We start from the raw sequence: 18904 nt of genomic DNA, 5'->3' as shown, positions 1-18904 counted from the left end.
ACAACAAACTCCAGCTTCCAGTTTTTTGGACCAAGTTTCTGGTCTCCCTCTGCAAATTGAAACACATTGATTGGGTGTTTGCCTATCAAGTAGTGTTTCTACAGGCCTCAGCCCTCTCAATACACTTCTATATTGTCCTATAGTACCTTTTAGAATCCCAAGTGTTTTGGTGACAATTTAGTTGCTTTAAAGGTTCTAGCATACTTCTCCAAAGGGAAACACATTTTTAGGGGGTTTGCCTTTCAGATAGTGTTCCCAACACACATAAATAATGAAGATATGACATCCACAAGATGGCTTATTTTCCCGGAGATTTATTGGCRCAGCAAATGCAGAATATACACATGTTGTCCTCTCAGAAGCGTTGCTTGTCATACACAAGTCATACACAGTACTCAGGCAAGACCAGGTGCCATCCGCTTCAAACGATCATTAATATCTACATAAAAATAAATAGTTTGAGAAAAAATGTCTTACAAAAAAACTACATTCAAGTATCAGAAGCAAACAAATGAACAAAAGCAGTACTGCCAATATGATATGCAGAACATATTTGGCTGGCTAGAAAAAAAAAACTTTAAAGCCATTTTCCTCAGTTTCACTGTTGGCGTAGTTACTGTGTTTGACCTTTGTAAGGCAAGAGCAGTACACTCCTTACAATGAAGTATGAACCAGCCAAACAGTGAGCAGTACAAACGAGCATCTACAAAATACCTTTCCACTCAGTTCTAGACTTGAACATTCCAAACACTGAGCATTCCTTCAAGTCTGATATATTTACATGTCTATTTACAGAACGTATGTTCATAACAAAGATATAAGTGCTCACACATGTTAACAGCTGGCTTACAAAGAAAAGTGAATCACYTTATACTGAATGTTCTCTGAAMGTAGCGAATGTCTGAATTTCTATGGCCAGCTATATGGGTACAGAAGCAGCATTGGGCTTGGAGGACAAGCACTAGGCACTCTAGGTCCGAATCTCCTTTCGGAGAGAAAGACAGAAAGAGAAAATTGTGTCTATGGACACAGTCATACACACCACTCAACAGGGATGTCAACTTTGCTGTGCAAAATGATCATTCATTTCATAGCACATGAGTACACCGATCGTTCAGTTTAACATCCTTTAAGTAACAGTGTGATACTCAAATCTTAAATCATAACAGAAAAGTGAGTAAGTGCTCAACGTRAACAAGTCAGAGTGATTAACACAATTTGGGGAGTCATTATTTCAGAGGCATCCCTATAGGAAAATGTTTACATCGTAAACTAAACGTTTCCATCTGTTTTTAAAAGAGTGATATAACCATTCATCACTCAGATCTCAGGAGGGTGTCAAGAAAGGGAGACTTAAATATTTGGCCTGGTTCCAGCTCTCTGAAGGATGCCTTGCCGACTGCCAAGTAGTCACTCAAACCAGATATAATAGCTCCTTAGAATCAGAGCTATTACCCTAATTAAACCACAAATCCAGGGTGAGCTGTCACTACAGATTGACTTCTGAGAAACCAGAGGAGAAAGCAGAGTGGTTGAGACATGCTAGTTTGTCCCTATCTTCTYTACAAACCTTGTGAGAAACAACCATAGCTTAGTTGAGTCAGTGTTCCTCAAGACATTCTCTGAACATATTGTACAGTAGCAACATTATGTTTTACTGGTAAATAAATATGCTATAGGCTATGCAGAGTCGTGGCCGGGTCCATTCGGGTCTATCAGCTGTAGTTACATAGACACAACACCCGATTACAATCAAACAGGACCCGGCCCATACCCGATGGAAAACTTAGAATTTTGGACCCGGMCCCGCTCGAGTCTCAGGTATTTTGGGTTTGGGTGGACCCGAGAAGACCTCTAATGTACAGTGTTCTCTCTATCTCTTTCCCAGAGGCTGAGTGTTTGTACTACAAGCACTGGCAGATAACACACAGACCAGACCCTCACTAACACGTCTGWGTGGGAAAAGAGAACAGAAGTGCCCTGGGATCTCCAGAAAGAGGAAGATGGGGGGAAAAACACAACAATATCCATTTTGGTGACATTGTTGAATTTTCTTTGCCGGCATCACTTCCTGGGATCTTGGATCAGGTGATCGAGGCGGTGCGATCTCATTGGCAGAGCTGCAGGATCTCATGGCGATTGTTGGACTTTCTCTTCATGTTCTGAGGTAAACAAAAGGATAAAATTGTTAAGAAGACATGGGGAAACCATTACAATATAACAAACAAACAAATTAAGAGTCATCTGTGAAACAAGACACATAAAACATAAAGAGAGGGAAAGATCCTGTCCTATAGGCTGACTCCAGGCTTAACATGAGATGACGTAACATGACAGAGGTTGTGGTTTTGCTCATCCATGTCGTCTGAAGCCTCGATGAGCTACTCATTCATATTCCATGGTAAATTTAAACCATGTGTGGGCTCAAAAAACGATTATCCAATCTCCCTATCCRACGTCTAAGTACACAACAACTAACTATAGAGCTACAATAGGTGTGTAAGAGTGTGTGTCTTTACTTGTACACTGAGTGGACAAAACATTAAGAACACCTGCTCTTTCCATGACACAGACTGACCAGGTGAATCCAGGTGAAAYCTATAATCACTTAATGATGTCACTTGTTAAATCCACTACAGTCAGTGTAGATGAAGGGGAGGAGATAGGTTAGGGGCGGCAGGTAGCCTAGTGGTTAGAGCTTTGGGCCAGTAATCGAAAGCTTGGTGGATCGAATCCCTGAGCTGACAAGGTAAAAATCTGTCGTTCTGCACCTAAACAAGGCAGTTTACCCACTGTTCCTATGCCGTCATTGTAAATAACAATTTGTTCTTAATTGACTTGCCTAGTTAAATAAAGGTAAAAAAAAWAAATTAAGAAGGGTTTTTAAGCCTTGAGKCAATTGTGACATGGATTGTGTACGTGAGCCAATTGGCAAGACAAAAGAAAGTGCCTTTGAATGGTTTATGGTAGTATATGCCAGGCGCACCGGTTTGGGTCAAGAACTGCAACGCTGCTGGGTTTTTCATGCTCAACAGTTTCCCGTGTGTATCAAGAATGGACATCCAGTCAACTTGACACAACTGTGGGAAGCATTGGAGTCAACATGGGCCAGCCTCCCTGTGGAACGCTTTAGACACCTTGTAGAGTCCATGCCCCGACGAATTGAGGCTGTTCTGAGGGCAAAAGGGGTCGCAACTCAATGTTAGGAAGGTGTTCTTAATGTTTTGTACACTCAGTGTATAAGTGCCCCTTCTGACTGTGACTTAAGTTGACTGGATCTTTCCACACCCTGAATAATTATCACCTGTCAATATGTACCTGCAGAGTCTGAGACACAACAACACTACTACTACAGAATAAACTGGGAGCTAAATCTAGCTGCTTTCTCACTTTACCTTTGAAACACTAAAAGAGAGATCAGTTTCAGACAGTGAAGGATTGTGCAGATGGGCGGAGGTCTTTAAACAGAACAGAAAATACATTGAAAACATAAACGTTCTGAAGACGTAAGTGACGGAACAGTGTGTAGGGGTTGGCATCGTAACATGCAGATAGCAATGCTAGTACAATACTCTGACATCAGCTGGAAGGAATGCGAGGCTGAAATGGTACACAGGGCGTGAGGTCATTGTGAGCGGGAAGAGGGGAAGAGGGAGGGAGGCACTTGGCACATGTATTCCTCAGGGAGTAACGGGATGGTTTTCAAAACCACATTGTAGCGTGTCCGTGAGAAACTAGCCTGGGAAAACTACTGGGATCTTACACAGTACTTTCAATGGAACACTGACCGAGGATTATATATTTCATGCTTTGGGGGAGAGGATTGGAAAGGCGGAGAGAGGAGAGAGAGACAGGTACTTACAGGCAGACTTTGCCCAGCCAGTGCTGCACAGTGAAGAGGAGAAGGAAGAAATGATGAAAAGAAAGAAAAGAAGAGTGAATGTTAAGAGAGTGAAGAGACATAACAGCGTAGAATGGAAAATTGCTTTGAGCAGAAGAGAAAGGGATAAAGATGTCCTTCAGTAGGTTTGAGGAGTCAAAGATGTGTGTATGTGTGAGAGAGAGAGACACTCACCTGTCCGGCCAAGGTGAGGTGGGAAGGAGTACAGAGGGACATGGGCGAGCAGGGCAGCTCCTGGAGGGGTTCGTCCAGGCCGTCGATGCGGGGTTTCTTGATGTTGGGTTCGGGGCTGGTCAGGGGGGTCACACTGTTCCTCCTGATCAGAGTCCCAGGATACTTCTTCATCTCCTCTGGTCTCTCTCTGTGGGTGTTCACCGCTTCCACGTTGAGCGAGATGGACTCTACCTTGCAGCCTGCACACAGAGTAAAAACACACACACACCACAGTCAGAACAGATATTTAGACCTCACCTTATTTATCCTGCCCTGGACAAGCTAGAGAACATAGAATTGACCCTAATGCCTGATTCACACTATAGAGCCAATCTGAACCGTACTGTCTCTGATATTTTCTGGTCATATTGTCTTGGCTCGGTAAAGTGAAAGGTGTACACAAGTTCTCACCGTACTCACCGTAGGCAATAGGGGTGAGCTTCAGCACCGTGTGGAGGGGACACTTCAGGTAGGGCATCTCTTCTGCACTCTTATCCAGGAAGTAAGCCAGCAGACAGCGCATCACAGCCTGGTGACAGATAACCAGAACGTTCTCCTGTCTCTCCAGCTCCATGATCACTGGCTCCACCCGCTGGACCAGGTCCTGATAGGACTGGAGGGAGGGAGGGACGGGGACAGAGAGAAAGAAGAGAGAAGGTTAACTTTACATTTTCACAGACATTGATTCGCAGCATTTTAAACACTAGAACTATGTCCATGTGTAACTGTACAGTAGTTGGCAGTAGCAGGTTAATTCTAGTAGTATATTGTACCGTGCTAACCTCTCCTGTGGGGTAGCGGTAGTAATATTTGTCCTGGTCTCTCAGGGCAAACTCCTCAGGGTACTTCTCCTTCACCTCATCGTACGTCATCTCCTCACACACCCCCTGTGCACACAACACACACTTCACATTAGAGCTGTTTAAATGAAGCACCACACACACAGTCCAGTGAGTAGTCTATTCTAGTGTGTGTGACTCACAGCGTCATATCTCGTTGAGAGCCTTCCACTGTTCATAGGGCACTCCCAGGCTTCAGCAGTCTGGATGCTGCAACACATCTGATTGGTCCACACCTTCAGATCCGTCAAGTTCTGCTCGTTAACGAACATCGACAATGCCCCAGAAAACTACACAAAGAGAAAGGAGGAGAGTAAGAGACCAGTGTGTGTGTGTGTTGTGTGTGTGTGTGTGTGTGTGTGTTGTGGTGTGGTGTGTGTGTGTGTGCACGTGTATATGAGTGTGTTTCTACTCTCGTACTTTTCTCCCCTTGGCGACAGCCCTGAGTCTCCCCCCAGGCCGGTCCCTGCAGGTTGTGCGTGCTCTCTCCATGGCGACACAGGTAGATGGCTCTGGGCTGGACGTGGATGTTCATCAGGTAGTAGACGATCTTACTCTGGATGTGATCCTGGATCAGGTTCACCAGGAACCMTCTGCCTACATCTATCACCTTGATGAAAGACAGGCTCCTACGGAGAGGGTCAGGACAGGTTTAGTCTAGGGCCTGAATTCACGAAACATCTCAGAGTTCCATATAATCTTATTTATTATTATCTAAAAGGCCAAACTGATTCTAAATCAGGTTTAAGCCACTCTCAGATCACACAGTAAACAGTAGCTAGGGTCAACAGGTATGAACAGTGAATAAGCTATATGAGGTTTAGGGGCTACCTGTCGTACTCYTCTGGGTCCAGGGGTTCGTAGTGAACCCTGTAACACTCTATCCTCTTATGGAAGTCCTCCATGGCGTCTGTCTTGTTGCAGTCCTGGTAGTCTGGGCAGGACACCTTCACTTCCTGTCATGCGAGGAAGTAAAAGGTCAGYTGACAGCGTAAGACACTCACTAAGAATTACATTATAGCTCAGTAGCTAARGTCAGGCTGCAACATTAGAGGAACCTTGCAGGAACATGAGCCAACCAATAACATGTTTCTTCAGATGTTCTGTTCAGATTTCTGACTCACCATGATATTTGTGGCGATGACGCTGGGATCATCACACACCGACTCGATGAAGAAGATCTGCACACGCACACATTTAGAGTCATTTTATCATCTTTACATTGAAAGACATGATGAGTCATTGGATCACGTCTCCGTTTGAGATCGCATCAAGCCTCTCGTAACCATAGAAACACCCCTGACCTTGAAGCCGTTCTCACTGCCGAAGTCCAGGATCATGTCTCGTCTGTCACGAGTAGTGTTGGTGGCATCGAAGACAGCAACCTGGCCTCCCTCCTCTGTCAGGTAAGACTTAACATCCATCAGAGCTGCTAAGGCACATTGTCTATGCAAGAAAATAAATAATCTCTGTTAGCCTTGTTTCAAGTACACTCTGATGATCAATGACATCACATGATGCTCAGAATTTGTCATAGTAAAACACCGAGTAGGATGGGGAGTAGGGGTGGACTCACTGTCTGATTTTCACGGCACTCTCGTTGTCAGCCTTGAAGAAGTCATACGAGCTGTAGTTCTTGACTGCTTCTCTGCGATACTCTCCCACGTTGAAGACTGGAGGCAAAGAACAAACTAACAATGGTAAATAGAATGTTCTGGAGGGAGGCAGAGAGCCCAAGCCCAGTTTGTGGTAAATCTGCAAACTAAAACAGAGGAAAAGGAACTAGATGAAATGGCAGGAAATTCCAATTCAAGAACAATAATTCAACCTCCACCCTTGTAACCCCAACTTTCCTCTTAGTGAGTAAATACAACAAATAAACATTTCTAAAATGGAGGTCATTTTATGGCAGTGAGAGGCACATTACTATGACTAATAATAAACGTTACTAATCTGTTAGCTACACCCGTTTATGTGTCTCGTCATGTGCTGAGTGTGTGTGCTGTGTACCTTTGGTGGGCATGCCGATCCAATTGAGGTATCGGGTGAGTTTCCTGGACATATAGGTCTTCCCCCTGGCTGGCAGACCCACCATCACAATCACTGTGGGGGGGMTGGCCAGGTGGGGGGCCCCTGTCACTAGAGACAGAGAGACAGAGAGAGAGACAGAAATATTAAAATATTGTTCAATAGCCATACACACAATCAACCTGATTAATTGTGTACTCTTAATTTACACACAATGATAACACTGCATATTATCCACACAAACCATTTGCCAATACCTGTCTACAGTGTAAACACTACTGCATCTTCATTCAGTGACGAATGCCTCTCATTCATACGCTCCTACCAGCTCTAATCCACTTTCCAGGACACAGTGCCTCCTCGATGGGAAAAACAGCTATAAAGCTTTTAGGCCATCACTCCCTCCCTCTATCATTCTCCATRTCTCTATATCCCCCCTCCCTCTATCTCCTTCCCTCACCTATTCACAGCATCCCACTTTATCTATATCCCTCCCTTCCTCAGTGTCAGAGAGCTGTACATCCTCTTATAGACGTGGGGAGACTGATTCTCTGTCTGTGTTACTGGTCCTGGCAGCACAGTGATGGTCATGGGCGTGGATAGACGRGAATACTAATTCCCTCCCACCTGTCTGTCTGCTGCAGCTAGACCCTTCCTCAGTTCCCCAGAGGTCAAGATGGTGCGTCTACCTGCAGAGACACTGCTGAAGCTGTCTCTCCCCCCTCCCCCACCCTGACTGATAAACCTCCTACTAGATCACAGGTGTCAAACTCATTCCACGGGGGGCCGAGTGTCTGCGGGTTTTCGCTCCTCCCTTGTACTTGATTGATGAATTAACATCACTAATTAGTTAGGAACTCCCCACACCTGGTTGTCTAGGGCTTTATTGAAAGGAAAAACCAAAAACCTGCAGACACTAGGCCCTCCTTGGAATGAGTTTGACACCCCTGTACTAGATGATTCCACTGTCAGGACCACTGTGCATGAGTGAATGCAAGTCAGTCTTTAAGGCATGAAAGGGTTTATGGAGACAATGCAGGGAAGTGACACATAGCTTAGACTGGGGAAGAGGTGCCTGTGTTATTTGTTTCTTAGATTTTTCACTGCACTGTTGAGAAGTAGCTTGCAAGTAAGCATTTGATTGCGCCATTTTGTATCCTGTGTACATGACGAATACACTTAGATTTTAGATGGCATTTCGGCATTAGCTAAATATTTTGCTATTGTGGTTTAATACAATGCCTATGATGGTGTGTATGTTTGTTTACAGGTTAGGACTTTCTGGGTATTAGTTTTCATTGCCTGAATCTCCATGTGATACAGACATCATCAGCTATTGGTGCTTTCAAGACAACTGGGAACTTGGGGGAAAAACTAGGTCAAATCATAATGTCAGTGATTTTCKGGTCGGAAAGTTGGAATTCTAGAAAGATGCCCGAGTTTCCGATTTGTATTCCGAGTTGGATGACCGTTCAAAACAATTTTCCAAGTCTGAGCTCCTTTTTTTCGAATTTGCGAGTTCACCGTTGTTATGAACGCGGSATAAACTCATTCACCTCTGTATGACACGCAACAGGACAAACACACTGACGTCAGTGAATTAAGCAGTGGCTATTCAGGCCATTGATATTGATCAGTCGGCCCTTTACAAACTGTCGTCACTAGTTACCACAGCCACATAAACCCCGCCTATTTCTGCAATTTCTCATCCATTATCCAGCTCGCCCCATGCAGACACGCACGATAGTTCGTCCAATCGGAGCCCGATGCGTCTGCATGTGAAATCCCCCCGTCTCTRCCACCCACACAACGGTTCCTGGCTGTCACGAGCAGAGCATGAAGCCCCCGGGACCACACCAATGAAGTCATACAGGTCGCCTATTTCTACAATTTCTCTTCCTAAAATGTGATTTTGAACATAACCCTTACGCTAACCACACTGCTAACCGTATGCTTAGCCTTAACCTTAAATTAAGATCAAAACGTTGTTTTACTTTGTGGCTGTGGTAACTAGTGGAAACTATGGACCGGATGGGGGCTATTGAGTGGTTGCTATGGTGAGCACTATCAACCATGACCCTCTATAGCTACTTGTGAATCCTGACCTGGCTGCGTGCCAATGGCCAGTTTGGCTGGTCTAGGCTAATAGGGCATATGCTATCTAGGAACTTTTAGCATAATTATAGTAATTACAAACAGTGTACTTTTTTTWGTCGGTTGGTTCATTTGAAAACTAAGCTGCTTTGAAATTGTTCTGTTGAATGGTTTCAAAAAGTAGGCTACCTAGGCCCATAGGAAATAAAGCCATGCGAGTAAAGCATCAAAACATGCAATCACATTTTTTTTCATTTCAAGACATTCTGTGCACCCTCGAACTTAAAGTTCAATAGACTGCATTTTGTAACCCTAACGTTCTCTGATTTCTGGTGACCTGTCTGGGGTTTCCCTAACCTGCACTGCRAATGTAGCCTAATATTCCAACCAGCTGTTACATTGTAGATATTATTATAGGCTCAATGAGATTATTATTTGTCTGATTATTGTRAATAAATCAATAGCATAATTATCAAAGATAATGCCAAGTAATACCTTTATTCTATGGACTTTTTTCTAAATGAAACCTGAATGAATCAGATGGYRGCTGATYSCAGCSGCGGGTTAGGCTACTACTTACATCGCCGGGGGACTGCCGGTTTGTCATCCTTTGAAGGAATCCAGATCTTTTGTATCCTGTTCTGAGTAAGCATTCCGAGGGTAGTGAAATAAAACACGAAAGAAACCTAGGTTTCCCACTAATATCAGTCCCCCCAAAATACCACCGTTACGCGCTTTCAGATCAGCACGGATCAAATAAAAACAGTAGAATAGAATTCAAAATGTTTTGGATCAGCTGTCGTTTTCTCTACCAGACAAGTAGTCTAAAATATAATATATTGGCGAGCTAAGCAGTCGTTAAGAGCTGTTGTGTTCTATTCTAATAACGTTCAGCCTGTGCGGGTGCATTAATAATCTACCCGGCTGTGTCCCAGTTCTTTTATTTAAACTGTCCTAGCAGGAAACAACGTGACATCGATGACTCCACCGGGGCGCGCGTTCACAGGGGGGGTGACGCTGCGCCACCTTGTGGCTGAGGACGGTAATCCACTATTAGGGCAAATGGGAGTATCCCGGCGGTGCACGTGCAGAATTGCACCTCAGTAAACCTTCAGACAGAGAAGTACAAATATGACACAAATAGTTTTTTTTACTGCATTTGCACTTTGTAGTGTCATGCCAATGTCCTATTCGGACACTTTCTGGTGCAGATTCATATTTATTTTATGCAAATCATTAAAACAATTTGGCAACAACTATATCACCCTAAATTGTCAAGTGAAATGTTTATCATTCCAGCAACACAGGATATGGTGCAGGAAAATACAAAAGTAGAGAAGTGCTGGGTTTCAAAATAATGGGCTCCACACTCAATAGGCTCTTTAATCTCTCTTGGACAGAGTTTGCATAACACAAGAAGTGACAAACTTTGGCAAAAATTTTACTTCTGGGTAACAGAGATGATAGGCTATGTGACTGCCTWAGTGGCACATAGACTTGCCCTGAGCATGGCTARAGCCTGCAGTCARYTAGGACCAGTTTATATCATTAACAAACTTAAGATACCAGTTGAGAGAGAATAATGGTATTGTGCAATTTGGATCTGATTATTTCTAAATTCTTTTGGTTCCAAGTACAAGGTGTATATTTCAGAGTGGGGGAGATACAAAAAGAGTGCATCTATTTGTATGTGGGCCCGTCAACCTCTCCACACACACACACACACACAACTCTTCATAGCCTAGCCTACTTCTTCACCCATCTGTTTCTCTCCTGAACCAGGCCAGGTCAGAGCCTGACCCAGACCCCAATCACCCACACTAGAGATTCTAGGGAATACCTACCCTTGACAAGTCTGGGTGCCAGGGGAGAGACCCCCCCACACACACTGTGCCCCCCCCCCCTTCCCTAATACACATACTCTCCACCCTCTCAGACCCAGCTCAACCAGTGGTATTTAGGTTAGGCAAAGAGCACTGTCACTCCTCCGCCCAGACACTATCCCACTCCCCCTGCATGAGCCAAGCATGTTCTCCTTCCACCCTCTGCATGCCTGACCTGTAAACCTTCCCTCATAACCTACCACCCCACCCCCCACACACTTAAACTAAATTTTGCTTTACCCAAACATATTTGTATTTCTATAACAGGAGGTTGGTGGCACCTTAATTGGGGAGAATGGGTTTGTGGTAATGGCTGGAGCGGAATGATATCAAATACATGGTTTCCATGTGTTTGATGCTATTCCATTCGGTTCCAGCCATTATCATGAGCCGTCCTCCTCTCAGCAGCCTCCACTGGTTTCTATGTATCTAACCTTTATTTCTTGAGATTAGTCATAAAATCTGATAGTAGAGTCCATGTCAATTTAATTCCCTTTCTATGAATTAGCTCATTTCTGTGTACTACTAGATCGGAATTAATTTGTTCTGATTTAATCCTCCACAGAGATTAGTCATTATGACAGTCCTCTAACTCCCCTATGAACCCAGWCTGTTTTACATAAGATCCGAATGAGGCTAGAGGGGGAGGGCTGTGTTTCTTTCATAACTGCCCCAGTACCCCCTCACCGTGCCGGGCTATGTAAAGATGGAAAGCTGGGGGTCTGGTCCTCTGGGAGCCTCTTATGTCAGACAGATTAGAAAGAAACTGAGCTTCCTAGACTACGCTCTGCCCTAGAAGAGAGATTAAAACCAAAGATTTTAAACAAAAGGAACATTTATTTTCAGGTTTCACTTGTACATGTTCATACCAGGACACAGAGACCAAGACAGTAGTTCATTACCTCACATACAGGATTTTTCTGCTGGCAAAACAAACTACAGGTGAAACTCTTTACTAAATACAGACACATTGTGCTGCTGTTGAGAGTATAACGGTTTAGCTACTTAGAGACAGAAAGAGCTACTGGTGATTACCAATGTGTGTGCGTGTCAGAGCATTTCTTCTGTTCCTGTCGGTATGAATGAGGCGGGTCTTAACGATTCAGGTGGGATGGACTGCGTGTGTGTGTCTCACATCTGCTCTCCCAGGTCCAACACTCTGAACTTATCCTGGTTATAGAAACAGGCTTTTACCACCCGACCACCAAAGAACCTCCCGTTCAGATCCACCACAGCTAGAGGAGAGAAGACAGGAAACAAACATTATTACTGTGCAAACATTTATCAACATTACAGACTTGACTTTGTCAGCTTTGGCCAGACAGGTCTGCAATATCACTGCTGATGTATCATTGAGTGAAGACTAGTGAGGAATTGGGTCGTTTCGTTCMTTTGGACCGTGAACAAACACGGTCATCCTAACACGGTCTATGGGATGGTGCTCCTCTTTGATAGTCTACAGTGTTTTCATCATGGACCGTAATTCATTCTTATCAAAGCTTGAAAAACCAAAAAGTTGTGGCTATCAGAGGCCTGAGTATTTCGTGGTGTTCAAACACTGGAAAACACAGCCGGGACATCACCCAAGTTCCCTTCTCCTTCCCAAGAATGTCACAAATAAACAACAACAAACAGTCCTGGAGGCAGAGTTCAAACACACATCCAGTCTACAATAGTGAGATGGACACTGTGTGAGAGTTCCTTATCAACGTTAGGCACATGACCTCATGGGGGCGTGTGTGTTTGAGCAGTGATGACAAGTATCTATTCATCCTAACACCAATACCGGGACATTCCCAGTAAAACTGGCACTTGTGTGGACAAAGATGGATACATGTGCAGAGCTGTGGTGTATTGGTAACACTCCCCGGCATAAGTCACACGCGTCTCCTCACCGGATGCCGGGGTTCAAGCCCAGGGCCCAGCTTTCCCACGGTTTCTCTAAGACTTGCCTGTCTCCCCCTTTGAATTCCTTACTGTCTAAAGTCAAAACACCTGGGAAAAAATAGTAACAATGTGTGTGTCCAGTCTGGTATTAGTAGCATTCACTAGTCTCTATAGAAATGAACAGGGTGCGTGTGTCCGGCCCAGTCTAGTGTGTATATATTATGCAGGCTGTGTTTCTGTTCCCTTAGAGGATGTGATGTAACGGCGTGCGTGYAGGGACAGGGGGTTGCTGTGACAGCTGTGATGTAACACCTGGGGGGGACAGTCTCACCTGCTTTCTGATCTGGGACAACCCATTTAAAACTGGCCCCTGCATTAGCCTTATTACAGAGATAACAGTTATACACTCACACGTAACAGTTACAGACACACACGCCTAACCGTTAGACGCTCACACGCACACACGTCACAGTTATATATACACACACACGTACGTCACAGTTATATATACACACACACGTACGTCACAGTTATATATACACACGTACGTCACAGTTATATATACACACGTACGTCACAGTTATACAGACAAACAAGCACACACACGTCTTACAGAAACCTCAAGGACACACACAAAGTAACCATACAAACACATAAGGTTGTACTGACCTTTGATGGCAGACTCGACTCTCTCAAACTCCAGAAATATCCTCACTGCTTCATCATCTGTCACCTGGGCAATCTGAGGAGAACATAGTTTAATACACATTCTAAACAGAGTGGCTTGAGCCCTGAATGCTGATTTCTGACAGCCGTAGTATACCACAGGTATGACAAAACATAGATTTTTTACTGCTCTAATTACATTGGTAACCAGTTTATAACAGCAGTAAGGCACCTCAGGGGTTTGTGATATATGGCCAATATACCACGGCTAAGGGCTGTGTCTAAGCTCTCCGCGATGCGTCGTGCATAAGAACAGCCCATCGTCGTGGTATATTGGCCATATTCCACACCTCTTCAGGCCTTACTGCTTAATTAGTCAACACAATATGACTCAGCACTTAACCATACACACACAGACAGACCTATTCCTCTCACCTCAAAGATGACACACTTGATGACCTTGCCGTATTTCTCACACTCTTCTTTGGTCTCCCCTTCCAAATCTTCATCCACCTCTCCTCTGCCCACCATGTTCTAAAACACACACTTTATTGGACCTATGCACATAAACGAACACACAAGAATTTACAATAAATACTCATGCACAGAGAAAGACACACATAGCACCCACCCGTAGCAGCACGACTTTGGTGGGGCATTTGAGGATCTCTGTGAGGGGGTTGGCCTCTGACTTCTTGGAGGGGTCTGCTGATGGGAGAAAGAGAGCAGAATATTTCAACAATAGGTAAAACAACTGAATATATTGGTAAATGTAAACAGGAGGAGAGTCAGACTGTAGATTGGACCAGGATGTGGACCAGAATGTGGACCACAACTGATGTTTTAACAAAGCTAGTTAATCAAATCAGATGAGGGTTACAGGTACTAACCTAAAAACTCAATTAACACATCATATTTTCATAATTTTCTAGGTTATCAACCATCATAATGTAGGCCCAAAATAAATGTGGTTACTAGTTCCATAATGAAACTTGACCCACATTGAGATGAGCAAACTGTATAACAAAAAAAATTAGAATTTGCCTGTCAAATTGAGAAGGTTTGAGATGCGAATAGATGGAGACAGCACAGACATGGGACAACAAGACACACGGGGCGAAACCGGATGTGATGCGTCAAGGTAGGGAGAAAGTGATGTAACAGTGCCAAACCTATTGAAGCCGAGCCCCAGCCTAAAGGCTCAGCTGCTGCCGTCTGGCTACTGGATCCTGGTGCTTTAGAGAGGGACACAAACACAAAACAAAAAACAAAAGAACACCAATACACACAACTAAGATCACAAATGTTGAAGATTAAAATCATCAATGAATGAAAAATACCAATTAAAAACWGAATCTTGACTGAGGATGACCAAACACACAGCTACAAATAATATTACAATAGACAGTCTTGGAACTAGAAACCAAGACCATTCATTCTGGGCCTATGTATTATATGATAAAAAATAAAAACATCTGGACAGGTTAATGTAACTAGAGGAGACAATGAAAACAAGCTTGTATCGATCTTATCTAGTAGAAAGAAATCATGAGTATTGGTGTTAGAGAAAGGGGGGGTGTAAAAAGGAGAGAGGGAGGGAGTAGACTGTGCATATATAATAAGAGATAGGTGAAATCTGAGAGAAAGACAGGAGAGCTGAGAGAGAGAGAGCTGAGAGAGAGAGAGCTGAGAGAGAGCTGAGAGAGAGCTGAGAGAGAGCTGAGAGAGAGCTGAGAGAGAGCTGAGAGAGAGAGAGAGAGAGAGACAGGGCAGTGAGACGGCAGAAAGTGAGGTATGAAGCATGGCGTTACTCTTCTCAGTGTTGTCTCCTATGATGATCTTGCCACCCCTCTTGCTGGTCTTCTCTACAGACAGGGCCGTGCTGAGACCCTGCTCGTGTTTGCCCAGCCCCTGGCCCTCCCGGAAGCCATACTTCTGCATGATCTTATGGGCCACGGTCCCTCTGGGGAGACAGGGACACAACATCAGACAACACCACTGGACAGAACACTAAGCTGCTGTACTATACAGGTTGATGCCATTAGAGGGCCAGTGTTCAGGTGTGTTGTGTTTTGAGTTGGGCACGTGAGACTACATACAACTAACAGGACATTCTATCCCAGCAGGGGGGGGTATCAGACTCACCCCATGTTGGCCAGGAATGAGTTGGTGGGACCGCCAGGTGGCGAGCGGGGGCGGTCAGAGTCCTCGTACATGGGGGGAGGGATGGCTGCTTTAGAACCACGGGAGGGCCGCATCTCATCCTCATAGGAGTATGACGAGCCTGGAGGGGAGAGACAGTTAACACTCACCTCATCCTGATGAAGCATGTTGAATGTCATCCTAACGTTAAATAAACACCTCTATCTACTGGAAAAACTCCCTCACATCCCAAACAGACAGACACCAATCCCTCTGTGAGCCATTACTCACTGTCTCTACTATCCACGAGTGAGGAGGGTGGGGCGATGGCTGCTCCACCCATACCTAAAAGAAAGACATGGGTAAGAATCAAGGGACATAGTCTAACCACCACATACAGTCAGACACATTATCCTGAAGTACTCACAACATTATCCTAACATTAAGAACAAGTCCATCTGCCTAAATAATGGCTCATCTGCTTTGAAGGCTCAGTGAAACCAGAGGTGGTCTACTCACTCCTTTTCCTCTTCTCCTTCTCATAGTCCTCCTCCTCCTCATCAGACTCTCCCTCTGCCGTGGGGAAGCGGGAGAATCCACTCGGAGCGCTGCTGCCCTCGTGTCTGTCCTTCCTCTTCCTGGACAGGAAGCACACAAGATCAGCATGAAGGACAGAACATCGACTGAAATGATGTGGTCATCGTCAGGTCCATATTCCTACAGTGTGAAAACTTCTATAAGCAATACGTCATCCTCAGTTTCCTTACAGTTTCCTGAAGGATATAACATTGTAACTTATGTCAACAATAACAGAATCCTGTTGAATGTTCTAGAAGTGTAGCTTTGGTGCTGTTCGGTAAGAGGTCGTACTTCTCTCTGTCCTCTATCTCCTTCAGTCGTTCCTGCTCTCTCTGCCTCTGCCTCTCCTCACGGTGTCTCTTCACCACCTTCTCGTAGTCGTTGGGGAACATGGGGTCATACTCATCAGCCAGGGGGATTAGCGCGTCCCCCGAGGTGAACACGCTGGGTGCTGTGTCCTGACACACATCACATAAGTCACACATTAACGCACATTTCACATAGGACACCCTGACAAATACTTGTGGCACAGAAACACACACAGCCCTCACCTTGAGTCCTGCTGCAATGTGTGGGGGTGTGTCTAGTATCTGTCTGTCATCAGCAGAACCTCCTCTCTTTAAGTCAATGACTGGTGCCAGGACAGTACCCTGCTTCATCCGCTGACTCTGAGGGGAACACACACATCATCCATACCTCTGGATGTGGAGACAAGGTTCATAGATATGGCTAGGGATGCCTTGGTAAACATAGCTTTGAGTCATGCCTGAATCCAGCTTTCATCAACCTGCGGTGCCATTGGAACCCACCTTAGCCTGAGTCAGAGCTGCCTTCTTTACTTTCAGCTGTGACTGCAGTAGCTTAAAATTCTTGGACCAGCCCTCGGTCTTGGTGTCACTGGTCGCACTCCCGACGCCCATGTCGTCGTAAAGCGACATTGTTCTCAGAGTTTAAGTAACTTTTTCAGAGCAGGTTAGGAGAACTTACGCAGTAAGTTAGAAGAATTTACTTAGTATGTTAAGAGAATTAACGTAGCTGGTTCAGACAGAGCTTAAGGTTAGGAAAAGGGTTAGCGAAAAGGCTCTTCTAACCTGCTACGAAAATAACTTTGTATCTAAGTGGCGTGAAAAGAGTGTGTCCCTTAAAGATACTCCTGGCAGTGGCATGGGTAAATAGACCTGTAAATAAAAGCAGCGTCAAGACAAAATAGATAACTGACAGTGGTGATTACAATTTATGGAACGATCCAACAGGAACCTGTTCCAAAAACTTCGTAAATAACAAGATTGCCGCCAAACAAAGCATACAAAGTTGTATAGCGGCCGAATAAGATACCGGGTAGAGAGAGGGTTACATTTCATTAAGTTTTCACTCACCACGTTTCTTCCGAAAAGTGTATCTGGTAGCTTATGGACAAACATTAAGAATACGCTACGTGGTGAGTTGATGCCTATTCGGCAGCTAGTTAGCTAGGTGAATTGATCATACTACTTTGTATGCGTTGTTTGTTGGCAACCTTGTACTTTACGGCATTTTTGGGACAGATTCCTAATTGGAACGTTCCACAAATTATACCCACCCCTGACATAGCTCGCTAGCTAGAACTGTCGTTTGGATTGCAACTCCGCGACCACACATCACACTGAGCAGACCATTACGAAAGACAGTCCAGTAGGTTTATAAAAATAAATAAAAAACTCATTACATTGCATTTGTGAGGACGTAACCAGCTAGCTAACGTTAAACAACAACTGTATCGGTCTTTTGTCGCGGAGGCACACTAACAATATTTCCCACAGATACAACCCCTTTCCAACGAAGACTCAAATACTCACCTTATAAAATATAACTAGTAGACAAATAAATCGTTGTAATGCGCGAATACATGCCTTTTTATTAGCACATATCGCTACACTGACTTTCAAATCGATACAATAAACGTCATCAAAAATGGTCAACTTCTTCTTTAAAATTATATTGGCGCATCGCAAACAACTGCAAGGTGCATACACTGCCACCTACTATACTGGAGTGTAGTAGTACTATACTACTATTCATCTATTTCTCTTTTCTAGCCCTGTGTTTCTGTCTACTTTTCTGGAGTGTGAATTAATTACACGTTGTGACACAAAATGGGAAAGGATAGGGAAAAGGCAAGAAAAATTGCCCTACCGACTATCTCTACAGCCATTAAAAACTCACTGCTATTCCACTACTTGGCCCTATCTGATCCGACATCATGCAGGCCCGGCAGCCTGGGAGGACGGAACACTATTGTTCAACACACCTTGCACATTAATGAGCACAGGATTTCTGAACAGGCCTCGAAACCATGCCAGGACCATCAGAAGCACCAGTCCTGACAGTAGGCCCACTTACTACAGGTATATCCATGTAAGCTCCATCAGTCCACACTGTAGTTCTACCAATCTGTTTTAAGGCCTCTGCATATCATAACTGATCCTATATCTCTGAGCCTCTCTGTACCTGGCATCCACCAAATGCTGCACTGTGTTCTCCCCCACAATTACAGCACTTAACCTTCACATTGTCTCCACATTCACCGGGGGTGGCAGGTAGTCTAGTGGTTAGTGTTGGGCCAGTAACCGAAAGTTTGCTAGATCGAATCCCTGAGCTGACAAGGTAAACATCTGTTATTCTGCCCCTGAACA

The 18904-nt window shown here is 44.5% G+C and overlaps 2 protein-coding genes across 2 annotated transcripts; both read right to left on the bottom strand.

Moving 5' to 3' along the window:
• Positions 1-294: 294 nt before the first annotated feature.
• LOC111951254 (6-phosphofructo-2-kinase/fructose-2,6-bisphosphatase 3-like) lies at positions 295-9996 on the bottom strand. Its single transcript, XM_070434781.1, is given in 13 exon segments — positions 295-2162; positions 4076-4314; positions 4535-4727; positions 4897-5001; positions 5097-5245; positions 5375-5414; positions 5417-5582; positions 5785-5909; positions 6078-6134; positions 6258-6399; positions 6530-6626; positions 6964-7092; positions 9656-9996. Coding segments are annotated over 13 exon segments (1569 nt in total). The 5' UTR covers positions 9729-9996; the 3' UTR covers positions 295-2108.
• A 1779-nt stretch (positions 9997-11775) lies between these two features.
• Positions 11776-18199, bottom strand: LOC111951482 (splicing factor 45). Its single transcript, XM_023969603.2, has 13 exons — positions 18068-18199; positions 17042-17410; positions 16784-16900; positions 16524-16690; positions 16173-16291; positions 15945-15998; positions 15657-15795; positions 15323-15474; positions 14684-14746; positions 14143-14219; positions 13947-14045; positions 13515-13587; positions 11776-12193 (listed from the first exon to the last, which is right to left on the bottom strand). The coding sequence occupies exons 2-13, from the start codon at positions 17168-17170 to the stop codon at positions 12090-12092; spliced, it is 1293 nt and encodes a 430-aa protein (XP_023825371.1). The 5' UTR covers positions 17171-17410; positions 18068-18199; the 3' UTR covers positions 11776-12089.
• Positions 18200-18904: the final 705 nt, after the last annotated feature.

This window comes from Salvelinus sp. IW2-2015, linkage group LG24, assembly GCF_002910315.2.
Source record: "Salvelinus sp. IW2-2015 linkage group LG24, ASM291031v2, whole genome shotgun sequence".
Taxonomy (NCBI): domain Eukaryota; kingdom Metazoa; phylum Chordata; class Actinopteri; order Salmoniformes; family Salmonidae; genus Salvelinus; species Salvelinus sp. IW2-2015.
The sequence above is the reverse complement of the archived record's forward strand: the minus strand, read 5'-3'. Positions and strand labels throughout refer to the sequence as shown.